Below are 23,630 nucleotides of genomic sequence, written 5' to 3' on the forward strand. Positions count from 1 at the left end.
GAAGGAACCTCCTGCACTTCCTGAAACCCTTTATAGGCCATGCAGCCAGCAATTTTGGAGGACACTGACTGATGATGTCATCATTTCTCTAGTATAAAAGGAAGCTCAGTACTATCACTCAGCTCCTCAGCCACAGGTCTCTTGCTGTGCTCCTGCCTGTAGTACTAGTTGCTTCTTGTTCCTGTCTTGCTTTGTTCCAGTGTTTCTGCCTTGCCATGTTCCAGGCCTCCTGCCCTGTTCCTGCCTTTTTGTGTGCCAGCCTTCCTGTCTAGTTCTGTCTTTCTGCCTTGTCTTTGTCTATATGGTCTTCGGCTCCTTGGCTTTGATCTTCTCTTGCTGACAGAGTGAACATTGACCTTGTCATGCTGGGTGCCTGCCATGACTCTGCCTAGACTTCACCTACACATTTCCCTTCTGCCTGCTTTAACTTCAGACCGGACACTGACCTGGCTTTGCCTGTCCCCTGCTATGACTCTGCCTGGACTTCAACTATAATTTTGCCTGCAGCCTGCCATGACCTCACCTCAGACTCTGACCACTTTTGTTCTCATCGACCTACAGTCTACCAAGTGGGACAGTCACCTCATGGAACATCCTCCTCACATCAGCCCAAGGGTCCACTCCATGCAACATTACAGATTGCTGAGGCCATGTACTCATATGAAGTTTTGCTCTGAATTTCCTATGGGGCCTCTCCCATAGGAAATTCAGAGCAGCATACAAACCAGGCCTAGATGATACAAAAACTGCAGAACTTCTACGAGGCTGGATCACTTGCAGACCCAGGTCACACCTGCCTCTTTCACCAGCTACTTCGGAGCCTGCACCTCCACCTATGGGCTTTCTTCTTCTACTCTTGCCACCGTTGTATGATGGAAACCCAAAAGCCTGCAAGATTTTTTACAACTCACAGACAAAAGTGTTGCGGTCCCGGTCGCGGCACTCGTGACTGGGGCCTTACCTCGTGGCTCCTGGCATCGGGTCCAGTCTCGCTGGAGGGCTTTGCCAGGTTCCAGGCCTGTTCAGCGGAGTCCCCGCGGGGGCAACGCCATCGGGACGCCCAAGCCAGCCGCCCTCCTCCTAGGCACTCGCACGCGCGCAAAGAGGCCGAAGATATAGGCCCTTTCCCGCCACTCAATGCTCCACCCACTCCTGTGACATCAGACGCCAGCAGGAATGTAAGGTCGGCGCCTGCCTCTATCAAACGCCTCGCAACGAGGTTACCTTGCGGTTCCTAGTTGCTGTGTGCCTCGGAGTTCGCTAACTTCTCGCTTGTAGCCTGCTTCCGTTCCAGCCTGGTTCCTGCTACTGTGTCCTGCTTCAGTTCCAGCCTGGTTCCTGCTTCTGTGTCTTGCTTCAGTTCCAGTCTGGTTCCTGCTTCTGTGTCTTGCTTCAGTTCCAGCCAGGTTCCTGCCTCAGTACCCTGCTTCACTCCCAGCCTGGTTCCTGCTTCCGTGCCTTGCCTCAGTTCCAGCCAAGATACCTGCTTGATCCTGGTTCACCTTCACAGCGTCCTCACTCACCTAAGTCCCAGCGGCCAGGCTCCTACGGGCTCCTCCCGGGGGAGTCTCAGCTTCCAGGGTGAAGACATCACCACCAATCTCCTAAGTCCCAGAGGCTGGGCTCCTCCCGGGGGAGTCTCGGCTTCCAGGGTGAAGACACCTCTTCTGTTCTCCTAACCCTAATCCCTCGACGCCCACAGGCTCCTCCTAGGGAGTACGGGCTCCCTGTGTGAAGGCCAGCTCCTTCACCCAGCCTGGTGTCCACCTCCCGGCCTGCTCCCTCTCATACGGAGACAATAGTCCTCCTTACCCTAGTCTCCGGCAGGCCGGCCCAAGGGTCCACTAAACAGTTAAATCATAACAGATTGCAAGGCCATGGACTCGGAGGACATGCCGGGCCTTCAGGCCATTCCTGGAATGGCCCAATGAATGCAACAACAGCAGCATTGCCTTGATGTGCTAGCAGCTACTGTGGAGCAACTAGCTGCCCGTCTAGATACAATGCCCACGGACCCTCCGCCTGATGCACCACTGGCTCAAGAGGGAAACTCTAGCGCTGTTACTCAGCTGCCCGCACCGTCACGCTACGCTGGGGAAGCGAAAACCTGTCGAGGATTTTTGAACCAATGCTTCATACGGTTCTCCCTGCTTCCTCAGCAGTTCCCTACCGATGCGGTCAAGGTAGCTTACATCCTGTTCTTGCTAGATGGGAAGGCACTAGTTTGGGCCTCCTCGCTCTGGGAACATAATGACTCCTCTCTCGAGGATTTGCCACGGTTCATCTCCAACTTCAAACAAGCCTTTGATGAGCTGGCTAGACTAGCCACCGCCACAACTGATTTGCTGCACTTGCGCCAGGGAGTACGCTCCTTGGCTAGATTACGCCATGGATTTTCGCACGCTCGCCCAAGAAGTGGGATGGCGGGACGACAACCTCAGAGCCATCTTCCTGGAGGGCCTGGCCGGGCGTATCAACGATGAGATAGCTGCCCGTGACCTCCCGGAGGACCTTAATGGTCTTATAGAAATGGCGGGCCGCATTGACCGTCGCCTCCAGCAGAGGGCCAGAGAGTTACGGCCGGTCAGACGCACTCCTTCATTGGCTCCTGCGTCCTCTAAGCCATTGTCCTTTCCCAAGACTGTGCATCCAGAGACCACTTCCAGTGAACCTATGCAGTTGGGGCGTGCCCCACTCTCCGCTGAGGAGAGACAATGTCGCCGCACACTGGGCCTTTGCCTCTATTGCGGTCAGAAAGGCCATTTCCTGGCGTGCTGCCAGGAGCGTTCGGAAAACGCCAGAACCTAGGAGGTCATGAGGAGCTCCTCCTAGGTTGTGCTTCAGCTCTTCAATGTACGGTACCTATTACCCTGGCGTACCCGGGAGGGTCCCTGGAAACCCTCGCCTTCCTGGATTCCGGAGCGGGAGGTAACTTCATTCTGAAGGATCTGGTACACAAGTTGCAGATCCCCACACAGTGTCGGGAGACACCTCTGCGGATTACCTCCATCCAGGGAACCCTCCTTCCAGGCCGCATCACAGCTTCCACGGCACCCATCACCGTACGCACCAGGGCGATCTCTGCCTTTCCTGGGCTACATAGTCTCTGCTTCCGGATTCCATATGGACCCAGAGAAGGTAGCCACCATCAGAAACTGGCCTCGGCTGAAAGGCTTAAAGGCGTTACAACGCTTCCTTGGCTTTGCAAACTTTTATAGACATTTCATCCTGAACTATTCACATACTGTGGCTCCGCTCACCGCCCTTACCCGGAAGGGAGCCAATGCGGTAGACTGGCCTGACTCCGCCTGTCAAGCCTTTGAAACCCTCAAGGAGGCTTTCCTACAGGATACCTGCCTCCACCACCCTGACCCTCTCCGACCATTCGTGGTGGAGGTGGACGCATCCAATGTCGCGGTTGGGGCCGTGCTCAGCCAGTACTATGACTCTGGACAACTACTACCATGTCCTAAGTCCCAGCGGCCGGGCTCCTACGGGCTCCTCCCGGGGGAGTCTCGGCTTCCAGAGTGAAGACACCTCTTCTGTTCTCCTAGCCCTAATCCCTCGACTCCCACAGGCTCCTCCTGGGGAGTACGGGCTCCCTGTGTGAAGGCCAGCTCCTTCACCCGGCCTGGTGTCCACCTCCCGGCCTGCTCCCTCTCATACGGAGACAATAGTCCTCCTTACCCTAGTCTCCAGCAGGCCGGCCCAAGGGTCTACTAAACAGTTAAATCACAACACAAAAGTACATTACTGTACTTTTATACCTTCAATCCTAAATCGTTAAAAGATAATATACCAATTGACCAATTTCTAAGATTGCACAGATTATGTACTAAAAATGGGCTGTTTGAAAACTCAATAATTATCCTCACACTTTGCAGAATGGGGTTATCCTCAATCCTGTATTAATCATGTTTATAAAAGAGCCAACTATACTAATTGTGAGAATCTTTTACTATGATCAGACAAGTCTCCAGTTAGTTACTTGATTTATATGCACTATACTGTATTAACAATATTCACATAAGATCAAAACAATCATCAGAAATCATCGACACATATTACAAACTGAAGAGATCTTCAAAGAATTTCCCATTATTACTTCCAAAAAGAACCGCTATTTGAGACAGTTATTGACTTCCTCTGTGGTGCCTGCTCAATCTAATACATTGTGATTATGTGGCCAATTCATATGTGGGGAGTGTTCTATATGCTCCCACGTCATGTGTCTTCATACTTTTGAGCATCCGTCTTTGTCAAAACAATATGTTCTTCCCAAACATTTTACATACAAATCTACACAAGTCATTTACACAATAATATGCCCTTGTAATCTGATCAAATCTGCAGTGTTTTTAGCTACATAATTTGATAGATTTTTAATTCTAATTTTGCAAAAAACAAGCTTTTGTAGTGAATAAAAATATTATTTTGATATTACATTGTGTGATAAAATTTGACATTATGCATGTGTTTATTACAACTTAAAGTTGTTTAAATAGAAGAGGGTCCTTATAATATTATAGTATTTTATTGTTTTAGGTACTTTTATTTGTATACTTCAAGAATCGATTACTTATTTGACAGATTATATCATAGCAAAAGGCAGAGACAGAATTAGTGAAGCTCCCATAACTAGTACCTAACTCCTTCATTATTACTGCTTCTCTGGTGATGGAGGCAGTATTTACAAAAACTGATTCAGAAGAAGAATTATTTCATGGATACCCTGAATCACAGGATATTAAACAGCTAGTGGCTAAAGAGCATTTGGTGTGTCTAGTCAATAGCATCTTAGCATCAGAGAAGATCAACGCCAACCCTGAACAGCCATTTCCTTCACCTAATGAAGCCATATGGAAAAGACATCAAGCCTCCTCTAGGGATGTCCTCAGACTTCTCACTGCTTAGGGCTTTCTACCAATTTGGTTGGTGTCCTTTGAAGTCTTAAGGTGTCATTGCCCCTCTGGGTGACTATTTTGCCACTCTTATGATGTGTTGGGGTCTTTATGCCTCTTTTTCAATTGTTTTCAGCCTCTATCACTGTCTTGTGGGTTTTCTGCCTCATGGAGGAACAAGAAACAGAGAGTAGGATTAAATGGACAATTTTCTCATTGGAGGGGGGTGGGCAGTGGATTGACTCAGGGATCTGTACTGGGACCCGTGCTTTTCAATATATTTATATTAATCATTCTAGTTTTTTGTTAGGTACTTTCTATTGTTCCTTTCAGGTCTCAGCAGAATAATATAGCATTTGGGGATAAATATACAGCCCAACAGTCCAGAACTAGAGGCCAGGATAGCAAATATCTCCACCACCACCATGTACTTGCCCCTGGTGCTCAGGTACGTTGGGATGAAGGACACCCAAACACTGCAGAACACCAGCATGCTGAAGGTGATGTACTTGGCCTCATTGAAACTGTCAGGGAGATTTCTTGCTAGAAAAGCTATGAAGAAGCTGACACCAGCCAGAAGTCCCAGATAACCCAGAACACAGTAAAAAGCAATTATTGATCCTTCATTACATTCAATTAGTATTTTTCCAGTTTCTGATTGCATGTTAAGATATGAGAAAGGAGGAGCAGCGCACATCCACACAAGACACAAAAAGACTTGAGGAAGGGAACAGGAAAGGACAATAGAGTTTGAGACCCTGGAACCCATCCATTTCCGGAGCTTGCTTCCGGGCTTGGTGGCTTGGAAGGCCATGACCACTGTGATGGTTTTTGCCAGAATGGAGGAGAGAGAGATGGAGAAAGTGATACCAAAGACAGTCTGTCGGAGAATGCAGGTTATGTCCTCAGGACGGCCGATGAATATCAAGGAACAGAGGAAGCAGAGCATGAGGGAAACAAGGAGAATGTAGCTGAGTTCCCGGTTGTTGGCTTTCACTATGGGAGTATCTTTGTAATTAATGAAGATTCCCAGAATGACAGCAGTGATGAGAAAAAAGCAAATGCTGATTAGACTCAAGGCTGACCCCAAAGGTTCTTCATAGGAGAGAAAGGTTATCACTTTCGGGATGCAGGCATCTCTCTTCTGATTGGACCATTTGTCCTCTGGGCACTTTGTACAGGCTTCCATATCTGAGAAGAGAGAATATTTCCTCAGTATCTTACAGACAGCTTCAATTTCAGGCCCATGAATAAACACATTTATTAATATTTAGGGATTTTTTGATTCTTTAGCTTAGGATATTACAGAATTTGCAGTGCTGTAGTATTTTGGAAGCAATTATTAAAAGATTAGACACATTTAGGGGTAGATTTTAAAAAGCATTTACTCGAGCAAAACTGGTTTTTGCTCGAGTAAATACACTTTACTCAAGTAAGTGGGCTTTTCAAAATTGCTACAATATATGCCATTGAATTGTCCATAGGATTTACTCAAGTAAGTGCACTTTACTCGAGTAAATAGCTTTTGAAAATTGCTACGATAGTATGTCACATTTACATGCGTAACTCCTTTGAAAATGACCCCCTTAATGCTGGAAAAAGGACGTTTTCACTTGTCTTGCCTGATATTTTAGCCAAAATGTCGTGCATATTTCCTCTCAAGAGAATACTTATTGAATGTAGTGAGTGGTCATTTTGGGGTGTTTTGTATCATGAATATTTGTTTTTTATAGTATTGGTGCTATGGTTTTATCATATCAACATTTCCACACAATGTATTTATGTATTTGGGACCTTCATAACACCCCCGATAATTAAAAAAACAACACATGCAGACAAAACTGAAATAGACTGAGAAACTAGACTCTGAACAGAGGAACTCTAAAGAAAGAGAAAAATACAAAAATATAAGAAATGCATGTTCCCAAAGATGGCATGGTCCAAGCGCTAAAAACTAAAAAAAAAAACAAAACCCATATATACATATATATATATTTATGTATGTATTTTCTCTTTATTGTCTGATCTTTTCATTTTCTCTAATCAGTTCTCTTTCTTTTCACTTTCCCCTTGTCAGCCTTTTCCTAATTCTTTTTTCAGGGTCTCTTTCTCTCTCCTCCTATCTTCTTCCCTTTCTCCCTCACAGATAGACTGATGCTTTATCTCGCAGACTCCCTCACACACACAGGCTCTCACTCTCACATCCTCTCCCCCCCCCACAAGCTCTCATGCTCACATGCTCTCGCAAACACATAAGCTCTCTCTCTCACACACACACACACAAGCTCTCATTTTCACATGCTCTCCCACATGCACACATACACAAGCTCTCACTCATCTACTCTTTCAAACACACTCACAAGCTCTCAGTCTCACATGCTCTCCAAACATACACACACAACACAAGATCTGTCTCTCACATGTTTTCCCTGCCACACACACACATAGGCTCTCACTGTCACTTGATGTCCCCGCCACACATACAATCTCTCACAAGCTCTCCCCCCACACAAAAGCATTCGCTCTCACATGCTTTCCCCCCAACACAGGTTCCCACTCTCTCTCACTTACACTCCCAGGATTCTACTCTCTCTCACACAAACACACACACACCAAGGATCCCCTTCTCAGATACACCTACATCCAGGCTGTTGTGAACCTGCCTGCGACTAGCGCGGGCAGTCCCCCTACCGTTCGCAGCCAGTCGGGCCGCTGACGTGTTCCAGCATGGCAGTCCACTGCCGCCACTGTCCTCCACGGTCCGGAGGCAGCGGCAGTCTTCTGCACTGCGCGGCAGGGCTGTGCTCCGCTGGGAGCCTTCTCTTGCGGCCGATGCCACTGCTGCTTCTCCTGCTCCCTGGTGAGTCTCTTTGCGGCTGGAGCCGCTCCAGGGGTCCTCAGCCAGCAGGTAAGCCGTCCCTGCCAGTGCCTGCAGCCTGCCTGCCTTCCTTTCTCCTTCTTCGTGGCTGGGAGCCGCTCTCTCAGGCCCTCCACGTGGCGGGACGCCACCAGCGTGTTAGCCTTCTTTCCGAAGCTCTCCTTAGGTGCGGGTGCGCACCTCTGCTCATCCTTTAAAGGGCCAGTGGCAGGGAAAGTGATGTCATCGACCACTCCTGCTTCAGCCCTTTAAAAGGGGCCCCTTGCCAGTCCATTGTTGCCTTCGCAAGGAATTAGTCGCTCCTGGATGTTCCTGCCTTCACTCCAGGAGTCTTCGCTGATCCATCGCTTCATCAAGGTCCTGTGTTCCTTGTTCTTCATTGGAGCTCCATGTCCTGTCCTGATGTCTGTGATCCAGTCCAGATGTCCGTCTTCTGTTCCTGATGTCCATGGTCAGTCTTGATGTCTGTTTTCCAGTTCCTGATGTTCTGTGATCCAGTCCTGATGTTCTGTGACCCACTTTTGATGTTCCTGATGTCCGTGATCCAGTCCTGATGTTCCATGATCCAGCCTTGATGTCCTGAACCCTTGGTTCCTCGTCGCCACCCTTCCTGTCATACCATGTCGTAGTCCGCGACCAGCCCCAGAGGCGAGCTGTGTAGGGCGCCTTGTTTCACAAGGCCTGCCTTCTCGCCTGCAGCACAAGCCTCCGGAAGGTCATCCTTGCTTGAAGCCTAGTCCCATCTAGGTCCGGTCTCCTGAATCTTGTCTCAGCCCTCGGACCTCCTTGTGCCTGCTCTGTCCATGTTTCAGACTCTGTTTGATCCTGTGCAGCTCCAGCATGGTCTGCGACCAGCAACTGTTGGCTGTGTAGGGTGCGCCCCGGTGAAGGCCTCTACAGTTCCTGGGACATGTTCCTCTCTCTTGCTCCACTATCTCGTCTGGAGTCTGCCCCGCATCCAGCATGGTCCGTGACCAGTCCTGTAGTTGGGCTGTGTAGGGTGCGCTGCATCGCAGCCTCAACCTAGTACTTGACTTTGATCCTGAACCTTGCACCTGAATCCTCGTCTGCAGTACCTTGCTCCTGAATTCTCGTCTGCAGTACCTTGCTCCTGAGTCTTCGTCCAAGAATCCACGTCTTCACCGGAGTCTTCGTCTGAGCCTTCCATTTTCCAAGGCCTTTGTCTGTCCCTGGCCTCTGTCCGGCCTGCCGCTTCTTGCCGTTACCCAGCGGCAGGTCCGAAAGGGCTTGGAATGGTCGGAGGACTGTTCAAAGACCACCGTTGCGTTGTTGGTCTTCCCGAAGCGTGCAGGTCCGGTGGAGAGTCAGTGCCTTCAGTCTTCCTAGTCTTCAGTCCAGCCTTGCTCCTGTTCAGCCCATGCTCGGGCATGCCTCGCCTGCCTCGGCACCTCTTCGGAGTTCCTCTGGGGTCGAGCCGTGGTCCAAGAACACACAATCCCCTAGAAAGTGGAACCGCTCTCCTAGCACTTCCTAACACAGGCTCCCACTCTCTCACCTCTCTCAATTACACATGCACATCCAGGCTTCCACTCTCACATGCACGCTTACACACACAGGCTCCCACCCACACAAACACACATACATTCATGCTTCCACTCTCACATGCACCCAGGCTCCAGTTCTCTCACACAAACACACAGATGCCTTCACTCACATAGGTACAAAAACTTAGATTGTAAGCCCTCTGGGGATAGAGAAATACCTACAGTACCTGAATGTAAACCGGTGTGGTATCTCAATTGAGATGAATGGCGGTATATAAAAAATAATAAATAAATATATACAGGGCCTCTTCCTCAGCCACAGCCAGCCGACTTCTGTCACTGTGGAGATGGGATCCCATGCCTCTGCTGGTCCTCTACTTTTGGTGCCACGGAAATGGTGTAATACACCTTACTTCAAAACACACCCACAGGTAAGACCCAGCAACACAATGCTGGTCTCAAGAGTAGCCCTCCAGCCACTCTGTAGCCCTTCTGGACCTGCTGGATGGAACTGAGGAACTTGGAAGACTCAGAAAAGGACTCAAGGAACTTGGAAGACTCAGACGAGGATTCGGGATTCAGGCACTAGTACAGGGTGAGTACTGCACCGCAGCATGCCCTATACAGCCACCCATGACTGGTCGTAGACCACACTGGAAGCGAGGTAGACTCCAGACGAGAAGGTGAAGACTTGGAACTGGAAATATGATGAAGATTCAGGAGAGGCCTGCACCGAGATGTGCCCTACACAGCCACCTGTGGCTGGTCATGGACCACGCTGAAGTGGAGCAGGCTCTGGCTTGAGTCTGGGGTATGGATGGAAGCAGGAACTCCGAAGACCGGGAACAGGATTCAATGATTCAAGACTCAGGATTCAAGGATTCAGAACTCAAATTCAGGAAGAGTCATAGGCATTAAAAGCAAGGGACTTCCGGAGACTTGCGCTGCAGACATGAAGACAGGCCTTGTGCCATGAAGTGCCCTACACAGCCGTCCAATGGGCTGGTCACGGATCATGACGGTCACATGCCAGGAAAAGTGGACAGAACTACAAAAATGCAAATCCTAAGACATGAAAGGAGTGGGAAACAAAGCTCAAAGAGACCTCATATAAAAAAATGCCAAAAGGCTAAGCGATTATTTATTTATTTATTTAATATACCGACATTCAATCAAGATATCACATCGGTTTCCAGGTAACTAAGAGAATAGGGCGAGATCTGCCCTATTTTACATTATAACATGATAACAAGTATAACATGGTAACAATTATAACAGAAATACATGGAACAATAAAATTATAGCATATAACATATGTACATTATGACTTGTTGATAAAAATGATTTAGGTATCAGGGTTGAATGGAGGGAGGTAAGGGAAGGGTGGGAGGGGGGAGTGTCAGGGGAGGGAGGAAAGGAGGGAGAGATGCCTGCGTAGGGGGTGTGGTGTGATGCGTTCGGGCAGGTTAAGGGTCAGGTGGGAAGGCTTTTAAAAACAGCCATGTTTTGAGGTGTTTTTTAAAGACTTGCAATGAGGGTTCATTTCTGAGATGGGTGGGGAGGGAGTTCCATAGGGTAGGGCCCGCTATTGTTATGGCTCGTTTGCGGGTTGCGTTGAGGTGTGCAGTTTTGAGATTGGGGACGGATAGAAGGCCAGTGTTGGTGGACCTGAGAATTCTTTGTGTGGGGTATGGATGTATTGCGTTGTTTAGCCAGTTCATTTTGTTGTTGTTTATTTTTTTGTACATGAGGGTGAGGGTTTTATATTGGATTCTTTGTGTGATGGGCAGCCAGTGGAGTTCTTTGAGAGTGGGTGTGATGTGGGAGGATTTTTTGTTGTTAGTGATGATTCTGGCGGCGGCATTTTGTAGAACTTGGAGGGGTTTGATGTGGATTTCTGGTAGGCCAAGGAGAAGGGAGTTGCAGTAGTCGAGTTTTGAGAAAATAATTGATTGAAGGACTGTTCGGAAATCGTGCGCTTGGAGAAGGGGTTTGAGTTTTTTCAGTGTTTGAAGCTTGAAGAATCCATCCTTAATTGTATTGGAGATGTGTCGTTTAAAGTTGAGTTGGCTGTCGATTGTTATGCCTAGGTTTCTTGTGGATGGTGTGAGTGAGATTCGTGAGATGTTTGGTACCCCCGGGTTGTTTGAGCTTCCTGGGTTGTTTAAGGGGGTGCACTTGAGGGGAGAAGAGGGACGGTCATCGTGGATGTGCTTATGGTAGCATTAAGATGTTCTAATCATTGGTCTCTGTGGGCTATGTGTAAAGGGCGCTTCACCATGAGGCTGCCCAGTATGCACTTTAAGTCTGTAAAGTACTTGAGATACGGATCGCTTGAATATTAAAGCTTGAATCCGACGATGTACTTATCTTGTGAAGTAATGTCCGTAGACTAGCCTTAGGATGATAGAAGAGTGGTAAACACCGACATAATCCCGACACTGAGTGTTTCGGAGCAGACCTCCTTCTTCAGGGGGTCGGGTGCCACTGAGACCGGCTCTGTCGTGATCCGGAGGGTGAATTGCTTGCTAGAAAAGAATAAGTACAAACAAATATGTGCAAAAATGGTCCCACTAAAATTTAAATATTGGCGTGAAAGTGCAGAGGAACACTTACTAGTGCAGAAGTAAATTATTTATGCGGTGATGCCGATTGTGTCCAAATGTAGCTCTAAAATAGAACAATTTAAAATGTGTAATAATTGAGCACAAGGATAAGTTTTATGTTGAAAAGGAGATAATAATACCTAGTCCCCACAAGATACTGACTTGTGCGATGCTGGTCTGTAGTCATTCGCTTAGCCGTGAGACATCTGTCGGCGGCGAATGACAAAGAAGAACGCTGACCTTTAAAGAGGAAAGAAGCCCGCCAATTTGGGGGATGTGTCCTTAAATGGGTATATACGTCACTATGGGCGCCATCTTGAGCAAACCACTTGTCCAAAAAAGGAAACTGACGTCAACGGGTGCCATATTGGATGTTTCTCTGTTCGGGAGAACCCAAGACTGTCCATAAATGGGCATATACGTCATACCAATCGCCATCTTAGAAGGAGAACACAATGCATTGATGTAAATTTGATATGAATTTAATAAGGAAAGAGAACACTGACACGCAGGTACGTCGCTGGGAGGCTTAAATGAGAGTGTACCATTCTATTTTTTCATTTAAACCTAGTGGTTCCACAGATCGTAGACGATGAATCCATTGTTGTTACCTTAAATTCAAGGCTTAGAACATCTTAATGCTACCATAAGCTTATAATCGCTTAGCCTTTTGGCATTTTTTTATATGAGGTCTCTTTGAGCTTTGTTTCCCACTCCTTTCATGTCTCATGATTTGCATTTTTGTAGTTCTTGCTACTGACTTCCTGTCTTTTGTGGATTCCTTAATTCTTGTATTGATAGGAAAAGTGGACAAGCAGGAAACCTGGAAGCAGGACGAAGAGCCGGAAATGGGAACATCAGGACCAGGACTGGAACATCAGGAACAGAGAACAGGTGCCAAAGGAGCTCTGACAAAGAACAGGAACATCCATGGAGACCAGGAATATCTAGGAACATCCAATGAAGAAGACCAAGAACATCAGGAACATCCAACGAAGAGCCATCTAAACACAAGGAGACCATGGAGGACCTTGACTGGAGAGAGACCACAGGCAACTGTGAAGATCCGATGCAAAGGCCCCGAGGAGTGGAATCAGAGCCCTTTTATAGAACTGGTGAAGGAGCAGGCTGATGACATCATCCGATGGGCCACGGGGCTTTTCCCACCGCTGGCCCTTTAAAAGAAGAGCAGAAGCGCGCGCGCGCACCTATGCAGGACTCAGAACAGGCAGAGAGGTAGCAGAGTTGGAGGCGTTCCTGCTGTGAAGTGAAGCGCAGTGGTGGTGGCATCAGGGCTGTGAAGAGAGGACCGATGGCAGCGGCTTCCTGGCCGCGTGGAGATGAGAACAGCGGCTTCCCCTACCGCAAAGCTGACACCGGCATTGGCGGCAGCTGGGACGTGAAGAGAGGCAGCAGTCGAGCACTGGCCTGAACGGCACAGCGCAGGCAGCTCAAGAGAGGTGAGGGGCTGCTCGCGGAAAGGGCCCCGCAAGCGGCAACCATAACAGTATCTATTTATAAATGAGGCAGCCTAGACAAAAATTATTTAAGGAACCAACCCTAAAAAATTTTAACCAGCAACCAAAATCTTATTTGTAATAAGAGGCAAATCAACAAAAATTAAACCCATGTTAAATATCAACTAAAAATTGAGCCGTTATACCTTAATGTTTAATCTAATGGCAAGCTACATGGCATGGCTATCAAAAATACCTCTACTGTGAATATATCAAAGAAATGCCAAAGTGCTTGATCAAAAGGGATGTTAATATATCTATATAAATAAAAATGTTAAATAGTTTGTACAAAATCACTAATCTCAGCAACCACTTAACCGATTGCGTTCAAATTTGGACACAAGTTTCACCTCACATACAGCAAGGATCGTCTACACTTACATTACATATATGTCACACCGGGGGCTGGTAAAAAAAGTTTTAAAATTTGGTTCCACAAAACAGCGACATCTGGTGGTCGTAAGCGGAATCTCTTACACCTTGCACAAACGCTCACACCCCACACACACGTGACCAATGTTTGGGATTCACACACCCTCCAACCAGACACAAATCCACCTTCCTCACACACCCCCCGCACACATGCCAATTGTACTTATTTCATACTCCCTCCAAAAACACACAAAAGCCAATAAATACCGGCATGCTACACCGGGAGGCCACTCACATAACACGTTTGCAATTCCCACACCCTACGAAATCACCCTCCTCACACCCCCCCACACACATGACACACCCTCCGAATGCACAGAAAACTGCAGAATAATTCGGGCTGCTTTAGCGGGGGGGATCATCACTGCTCCGGTACACATCGCATACACTACAGCCGTCGGCTGCCAGCAATCAAAATGGCGCCGATGGCTCTTTCCCTTACTAGGACACTCGGGAACGCCAATAGCAGCAGTAGCCCATGTGACATAGTAAGGGCGAGGGCCCGTTGACCCCATTTTCTGAACTGGCAACCGGCGCACCTTTGCCCTTACTATCTGAGCGAGACGACCACTCGCATTGCTCCATCTCGAGGGCCCAGCACCAATACTTCCATGCCGGAACGAACGCCCTCTCCACTAACTACCATTTTTGAAAGGTATCGTCGGGCCTGCAGGGAGGGGGCGTGGGGATGTTCTTGCGTCCATGTTCGGGGGTGGGGAAGGAGGCCAGGAGGCAGTTCCGAGATTCTGCAACTCTTGTGGGTTAATCTATTTCGCCGGCCTGGGGGGGGGGGGGGGGGGGGGGGGGGAGGATTATATAAACACAACTTTTAGGTGGGGAATACTTTGGGTTGCAAAGGGGGAGGGCACACACAAACACATACACAAAATGTGCACCATCTCCGAAAGGTTACAAAACAGCCCTAACCAGCTGGGGAGTCACTGAGGTGACAGTGAGGAGAGGGAGAATGAGGAGGGAGGTAACTGCCAGGGGAGGAAGAATGAGGGGAGAGGTGAGTGTGAGGGGGCAGAGTTGGAGTGGGGATAGGGAAGGGAAGCGGGGGTGGAGTGAACAAGGGGGAGGAGGATTAGTGACTGAGGTAAATGAGCACGGGGAAGGGGGAGGGAGGGAAAAGAATCTGACTCAGCCACTGCAACGCGTGGCAGGGGTCCGCTAGTTATCTAAAAAAAACATTAAATTAATAAGAAGTGCGATTGGCTCCTATCATAAAATATAGAGACACCATACCGGCTCAGAAACTGGAGCAGTGTCACACGAAGAATACATGGACAGTCTAAATACAAAGCAGTATAAATAATAAAAAGATAAAAATGCTAATCAACAGTGAAATAAAAATTTACTTTGCGTGATAAAAAAAAGCAGTCTTACATAATATTGAACACGGACATTAGTACGATTGCTGAATAACGGGAAACTGTAGGTTAAACTATGCAATTCCAACTAAATGGCAAAACAACTTCCTGAACATGTAAATACCTTTTAATATAAAATATAACAATAATATATATTTCTTTATTATAAATAAAATATCATAACATGAACATGTATTCATCTGCATAATCTTTGGCAGGTGCTGATCCTGGGAGATGAAGCAGGGCAGGCTAATCCTGAAGAGGTCCCTGCTGTCCTGTGGGGGAAGCATTACCTGGTTTGCTAATGCAGGGAGTAGTGCTGGTGTTTGATGGCCACTGCAGGTTCTAAAGTACTTGATGAAGTCTCTGCAGACCCCTATAGATGAATATATGGGGCATGCAGACATTTTTGGAAGTTAGGCTCCCTGTGAATAAAGTATGCAGAATTTTCTAAAGGAACATTTCTGCAAGTAACACAGTACTTTACTGAAAGAAGACTTATTATCTGCGAATGTCAGGACCCAATCAAATTAGAATTAGAATTTTCCCATAGCACAAGCACATCTGCAGTTTGAAGGCAGCTAAGCCATAATACTACAAACTTTCTGCACAAGGAAAATAGAAAAAAAGCAAGAATATTTGGATCTGAACATTTTTTTCCTCACTCTTCAAATAAAGAGAGACAGCCAGGCCTGCCTGGGAAATAACTGGCTGTAACCCCATGGAAATGTATTCATCTGCATAATCTTTGGCAGCTTCATAATTTCAAAGCGCCATGGAGATAGGTAATGCCACATGATCAGATGATATCACCCACCGGTTTGGATGGAGATCTCTCCCTCTGGACAGGGGATGCATCCATAGCAGCAGACGGGTTCTCCTCTCTTGTGTAATTTGCTGAAGCCAGGAGGGCAGCTGTCGGTGCATTTGGCACGTAGAGGTAACTAAACATTGAGAAAATAAAATCTGGATGACGTGACATAACACTGGGCTGTCACTTTTTAAATGCACTGTTACTCTTTGGTCTAGATAGGAGCCATTTCACATAAGTTAGTTTTATATTATCAACCAACATATCCTGTTATATTTGTGGAGAGCTAGGAGCACTTTTTTGTTTTATAAAAAACAAACTTTTATTAAAATCTGGAATCAGACAATCTGGTTGATCTGGCAATATCTTAGGCAATGTTTCTAGCTAATATACAGGTTACACTTAAAATTAATAAATTGAATCAGCAGTAAGAGAATATACCTTTGATCTTTCCATTACATTTAAATATTTTCTCTGGTGCTAAGAGTCAGTTTTTAAAAACAGCACCTTTGATGCTTTTGTAGCCTACTGTTATCTTTAGAGTTTACTTTTAGGTTTTCTTTCTAAAAATGAATTAATAAAGCCTCATTTCCATGTCCTGTCCATTTGTCTCTAATCTGTTTCTTCTACTGCTTTGGGATCCGCCACATGGGGGCGCTGCGGTGTGAAATCACCAGATGGCAACCAAAGCCCTTGAGCAAAGAGAGCACAAGGCAGGCCTGGCCAGCTCAGGATAGCAGCCTTATTGGGCACTATAGTGAGGGAAAGAAGATGCTGTAGCTGCAGTATCTCACACTTTCCTCGGCAAAATGGGGCCTACTGGCCTGGGAGAACACCCAGATGGTGGCACCATGCCGAGAAGGAAAAGACCATGGCGCCAGCACGCCTCATGTGATGGATCACAAAGATCCACATTCACAGCCCAGCACAGGACAACAGAATGTGTAGGGGTTGTGTTGGGCCATGCAGGATGGGAGACAGAGTCCTGTTCCTCACTGCTAGGCAGAGCATGGTTAACGTGTGGTGGATCTCCAATGTTATGCAGGACAGCATACAGGGAGGCAGAAGGCTGCACACAGAGATTCAGGATCACAGTGGATGCACCAATAAGAGGGGGCTGAGAGACAGAGATATCAGGTGGGGTGGAGGAGAGAGGAGGCATTCTGCTGTCATTCCTGATAAAGGTCTAGTTAAGAACACTGAACTCACTCCATCTCTCTGATGCCGACATAATATAGTGTGCTCAGTGTAGCGCACAGCTTGACATGCGGTTGGACGCACTAAAATAACTCTTGATGTAATAATGGGATTAGCGTGCCCAAACTAGCGCTTAGCTCATAGCACTTATCATATGTAAATGCCATGTAGATGAGGCTATTAGCTATCACTCCCTATGCTATCAATTACTGTACACCCGATGCTCAAGTTTTAACTCGGAGCTGGCGTTACATCTTGACGCAACCCAAGCCTCCACAAAAAAGCAGAAAATACTGCTTTTCTGACTACAGAAGGCTGCATCAGGAAAAAAAAATGTCTTGCTGCGGTCAGGTTAGGAAAATGGATGCTCGTAATTGAGCGTTCATTTTCCTAAACTGCACACAGCCACATCTCCTGTTCACCTGAGGACAAGGAGGTGCTAGGGATTCACAATTGATCCCTAGCATGTCCTTTATTGCACGGCTCCTCATTTATTGAATCACATGCCCAGGAAAGGTGGAAGAGAAAGCATCAGGAAAACGGGCTCTCAATACCTGCACCTGTTTTCTACGTGCTCGTATTGCATCGGCCCCTCTATCTGTGACCTACTACACCTAGTATCAGGAGAGAAATGCCAAACAGTAGGGATGTGCAGAAGGTACGGATTCATCCGATTCGGTATTTGTATTTGTCGGGGGCCAAATACATTGCATTCGTTCAATGGCGGCCCCGATCCATTGATACGTATTATTCGTGTTCCAGTTCCCATTAAAGTCAATGGGGGAAGTATTTGCAGCCTATTTTTGGCTGCAGAATTGGGGTTTTCTTATCAATTTTGATGAACCTTCTGGGGAGCAATCATCAGAACAAGAAAAGAGCTCCAAGTTACTTAGACTGTGGCAAAGTGGCACCAAAGTGGCATGAATAGCCTAAGGTACTTTAAAGGGGCAAAGGGGTACCAGGAGTGGCAAGAGTGCTTTAACAGAGGTGCAAAGCAGCAGCAAGAGTGTCAAAAACACACCACAGCTTCAAAAGAGAGCACCGATAACAGATGCATGAACCCTCGAAGGCAGCACGACAGGCAAAACGGCAAGACAAGTGGCATCAACATCCTACAGCACAATGAAAGGGGAACATAGCAAGCAGAAAGACCAGCACCAACACACTGAGGAACCATAATAGTGGCAAAGAACACCACAAGGAGTTGAGTGAGTCATCTGGTGTATGGCAGCAAGGCAGAGTGGCAGAGGGTAGATACAGGCTGGCTACACCCGGGAGAGTTCCCTTTCCTTAGCACAGGAAAGGGCTCCCTAGAATGGGTTCACTCCTAGAGTGGGATGTTTCCGTTGGCGTCTAGTGAGCTCTCGCTGGTTTTTTAAAATCTGGTGGAGTTAGCAGATGTACAAACAAGAATTTTCAAGGCCGAGGCGGAGGAGGTTTCCATGTAAACAGCGGTTCAACATGGGTCAGAGGGTAGATACAGGCTGGCTACACCCAGGGAGAGTTCCCTTTCCTTTGAGCAGGAAAGGGCTCCCCGGAATGGGTTGGCCCCTAGAGTGGAGCAAGAGCCTTCAAAGCGTGGCGACGTGGAGCAGGGTGCCATGTGAACAGCAGTTCAACATGGATCAACAGGTGCTAAGAGATAGGCTGGCAGCGGCTACACCGGGGAGAGTTCTCTTTCCTTTGAGTGGGAAAGGGTTTCCGTGGAATGGTTTGGCGCCCAGAGTGGAGCACGAGCCTTCAAAGTGTGGAGACGTGGAGGAGGTCTCACTGTGAACAGCTGTTCAACATGGGTCAACAGGTACTAAGAAATAGGCTGCTACACCCGGGGAGAGTTCCCTTTCCTTTCAGCAGGAAAGGGCTCCCCATAATGGGTTGCCCCCTAGAGTGGAGCACGAGCCTTCAAAGCATGGTGATGTGGAGCAGGGTCTCACTGTGAGCATGGTCTCACTGTGTTTGCCACAGTCTAAGTATCTTGGAGCTCTTTTCTCGTTCTGAACATGGGTCAACAGGTGCTAAGAGATAGGCTGCTACATCCAGGGAGAGTTCCCTTTCATTTGAGTAGTAAAGGGTCCCTGGAATGGGTTGGCCCCTAGAGTTTATAATGGTACAAATTGTTAGGATTTAAGTATTTGCAAACAGATCATGACTTCATAAGCAAGACGGAGGAAGTTTTCTTCTCTGCCCTGAAACTAAAGAAAATTGTTTGTTTTATTTAAGGATCCATGCTGTGAAGGATTACTAGTTTGAATTGCCAAAGACTGAGGTTTCCCTTTGCAACAAGGGTTCAGCCATTAGGACTGGACATAAGGCCTGGATGAACAGGCACAGTATTCGAGGACAGAGGTCAAATTCTTGTAGGAACATAAGGCCTGGACGGACAGGCACAGCAATTGAGGACAGAGGTCAAACCCTTGTAGGGATATAAGGCCTGGACGTACAGGCACAGCAATCGAGGACAGAGGTCAAGCCCATGTAGGGACATAAGGCCTGGATGGACAGGCACAGCATTCGAGGACAGAGTTCAAACCCTTGTAGGGACATAAGGCCTGGACGGACAGGTACAACAATCGAGGACAGAGGTCAAGCCCACATAGGGACATAAGGCCTGGATGGACAGACACAGCAATTGAGGACAGAGTTCAAGCCCATGTAGGGACATAAGGCCTGGACGGACAGGCACAGCAATCGAGGACAGAGTTCAAACCCTTGTAGAGACATAAGGCCTAGACGGACAGGCACAGCAATCGAGGACAGAGGTCAAACCCTTATAGGGACATAATGCCTGGACGGACAGGCACAGCAATCGAGGATAGAGGTCAAGCCCACATAGGGACATAAGGCCTGGATGGACAGGCACAGCATTAGAGGATTTCCTTTGTGCAGGTATGTTGTGGTTTGACCTGTCACTTCTTCCTGTACTGGTTCACTGCCAGAAGAAAATGGCATCTTTTTCATTTCTGAAAGATAATTCAACAGAGGATGCTTTTAGAGCAATGCCATTTGTAAAGAAGAACTGAGCTGGAGATTATTTTTAAATACCCAGAAGCTATTAACTGCACTTATGCACTTCAGCTGATGACAAAGGAACATGAAGAACTCTCAGAAATAAGAAAACTGCTACTCAAGTCCAAATCTACAATATCAACCTATGTTGACTTTGTGGTTTACACAGTGCCTCTAAACAATGGGAACACAGAGGATGAACTAGAGTGCAACTACCATCAGTTTTCGATAGTACTAGAAACATTACTGTTGGCAAGGTCATGAAAAATATTGAACATATGAAATATGCAAGCTCCAAACATGTTAAATCAGCTTTTTATATTTTTACATATATTTATTTATTTATTTATTTGTGAGCTTTTCTTTACTGACATTCACAAAACACATCATGCCGGTTTATTACAATGAACTGAAAAGGAGGAAAGTTACAATAAACAAGGGGAGGGGGAGATGGGGCAGGCAAGAAAAGGGAGGAGGGATGGGAAAGGGGAAGAAAAGGTGAAGAATAAAGGAAGGAGATTGAAAGCAATAAAAAACAGTACAATAGGAACTGCGTACAAGGAACTGTATACAAAGGGAACTATATACATCTTATATATCACTATATATGTCTATAAAATCTTATCAGTCAAGGATGCTATCAGCAGTATAATTAATTAGGCGGTTGAAAGGCGGCTAATGAGAAAGGTTGGACACATTCCAAATGTGGACGGACAGGCACAGCGTTAGAGGTCAGGCCCTTGTAGGGACGTACGGCCTGGACAGTGGACGGACAGGCACAGCGTTTCAGGTCAGGCCCTTGTTGGGATGTATGGCCTGGACAGTGGATGGACAGGCACAGCGTTTCAGGTCAGGCCCTTGTAGGGACGTACGGCCTGGACAGTGGACGGACAGGCACAGCATTTCAGGTCAGGCCTTTGTAGGGATGTACGGCCTGGACAGTGGACGGACAGGCACAGCGTTAGAGGTCAGGTACATGTGCTGCAGTGCTTATATTATCTGGAGCATAGGAGGCAGTTGGAGCTGCTGCAAGGCTTTCAATTGCTTTTATTCATATTACCATTCACAGGGAAAATTTGGAAACCCAAGCAAAGGCAAGCTTACTTTCAAAAACACTAGCATTTCCATCAAGTCTGGTGCAAGCGTTGAGCAGTGAGGGCTCATGATATCCCCTGTCATTGAAAAGACAAGTTCACTGGGCACACTGGTTGGTGGATATGACAGATATCGCTGAGCCACTTTGGCTAGTTGTTGCCAGACAGTGGACTTGTGTGCCCAATATGCCAGCGGATCTGTCTGCATGTTCTCTGTGGACTCTGAGAGATACCGTGTCACTGACAGCTGTGCTGGTGTCGCCTTTGCTTGGGTAGGCTGAGAGACACTCATGCCAGCTGCTTTCTCTCTAGCCCGTAGCACAAAAGATGAATGTTTATGGGCAACATGCCTTTGGCGTTCTGAAGTGGAGGAGGAGGAGGAGGTACTAGCTGTCGCTGACAGAGTGCTGCTCCTACTTGGGCTAGCACAACTCTCTGAAGTGCCCGCTGTTTCCTCCTATGCTTCACGCCTAATCTGTCTCTGCCTATGGTGCTCCTTTTGCTAACAGCAGGTCCTTCACCAATAGGAGACAATCGTACTGTAGGGCGAGTTTCCCTTTCACACGGGGATCACAGACTGTGGCGAGAATGTATGTGTTTCTCTCCTGTTAAAGGCCTTAATCTCTCTTCCACCTGCTGCTGCAAAACATCCAGACAATGCAGCACCTCAATTGTCATTCCCTCTTGATATCGAGGCAATGAAGACATATCAGGCAGGATTCATGGCAGGCAGGAAAAGGGAAGGACCACACCCGTGGGTCCCCTATTTATTGTACATACATTCAAAAGCAGACGATGTGTCATCACATCATTGGCTCCTCTCCCCATATCATACAGACGTGTCACTACACTATTGGCTTGGCTCAGGGGGTGTGTACGGATCATTTCATTGGCTGCTGAATCCTATACCTCCTGTCTTTGTCCTGCCTCTGACTAGGGGCAACTAGCCCTTCTTTCAGGCAATCAGGGTTAATTATCAGGTATCCTCTCCTAGGCAGAGAGGCTTAAGCACAAGTGTTGCTTCATTTAATGCAAAGGTCAGGGAGAAGGGAAGTTAGTGTTAAACCTTGACATGGCCTGCTGGCAAGCTCATAATTCCCACACTTCCTGCTTAAAGGCCTCCAAATTTTCATCCAGGAAATTAACTATACGGATGATGTCAGCCAAGGTGGCACTTCTGGAACTCAGCTCCTTCGTGACATCCTTGAAGGGCTGCAGGATTTTTACCAGCTGACTCATGACTAACCAATCATGATGCCCTAGGGGATTCTGCATACCTATGTCCATTGAACCAGAAAGTTCATGAAGGGGAGTCTGCAGCTCAACTAACCTCTGCAGCATCCTAAAGTGGAATTACACCGGGTGGCAATGTCTTGAATGAGACGCTTGTGAGGCATCTCCAAATCAGTCTGCTTTTGTCGGAGAACCTGCCCCGCCTTGACACTTCTGTGGAAATGCGCTGCTATGTTCCTGCACTTGTGTATTAAGTCCTGCAGGTATCCATTCTCTTAGTGCTTGGACTCCAACCCCAGAGCTGACTTCACTACCAGGTGCAGAGTGTGTGCAAAACATCGGATGTTCTTAAAGTGCCCTTCGGTTATTGCCTTAACCATGTTTGCACCATTGTCTGTGACAAAGAACCCTGCCTGTGTATTCCTGTCTCGCTGGTGTAGTTGTCAGCCCTCCAGCATCTGTCTGATGCATGCTAGAATATTGGCTGTGGTATGTGCCTGGTCCGTCAGGTGGGTGTGCAGTAAAGCCCACCTCCACCCTGATACTTGTTCAGTAATAGAGCTATTGCCTGCCCCCTGCCTCAGCCAGGTCCCACAGTGTGCTGTCAGGGAGAGGTAAGAGTATGCAGCATTCATGGAGGTCCAGATATCGCAGGTGAAATGCACACTCCCCTCTGCCTTAGCTAGCAGCGCTTGGATGTGACTGCGAACTGCTTGTACAGGCTGGGGATGACCTTTCTGCTAAATATGGTTCTGGAGGGGGACTTTGTAATTTGGAACTACGACCTTCAGAAAATGCTTGAAACCCACATTCTCCACTATCTGCAAGGGCTGGTCATCAAGGGCAATCATTTCACCAATGCTCTGGTTACAACTTTTGAGGCTGCCTGCCTCCTAACCCGGGATAGCGTTACCACACTCCATCCCATTTCCTCTATGGTGGGTTGTCGCTTCTGCCACAGACCACCTCCCGGCCTCCCCAGCGTCACCGACCACTGAGTGAGAGTGCGATTGGCTGCATTGCAAAACTTCTTATCGCTGATACTTTGCATTCTGGTCTCCTTGTCAACCTGTCCGA

At 47.5% G+C, this 23,630-nt stretch overlaps 1 protein-coding gene across 1 annotated transcript in view; it reads right to left on the reverse strand.

Annotated features, from left to right (window-relative positions):
* Nucleotides 1–5,196: 5,196 nt before the first annotated feature.
* The window catches only part of LOC115082133 (vomeronasal type-2 receptor 26-like), a 33,781-nt gene continuing 15,347 nt past the window's right edge, over nucleotides 5,197–23,630 (reverse strand). Inside the window, exons 3-4 of the mRNA XM_029586390.1 lie at nucleotides 16,030–16,156; nucleotides 5,197–6,092 (exon numbers count right to left, since the gene is read on the reverse strand). Coding sequence (XP_029442250.1) covers nucleotides 5,197–6,092; nucleotides 16,030–16,156 — 1,023 coding nt within the window. The remainder of the gene's footprint in view (nucleotides 6,093–16,029; nucleotides 16,157–23,630) is intronic.

Source organism: Rhinatrema bivittatum, unplaced genomic scaffold (genome assembly GCF_901001135.1).
Source record: "Rhinatrema bivittatum unplaced genomic scaffold, aRhiBiv1.1, whole genome shotgun sequence".
NCBI lineage: Eukaryota > Metazoa > Chordata > Amphibia > Gymnophiona > Rhinatrematidae > Rhinatrema > Rhinatrema bivittatum.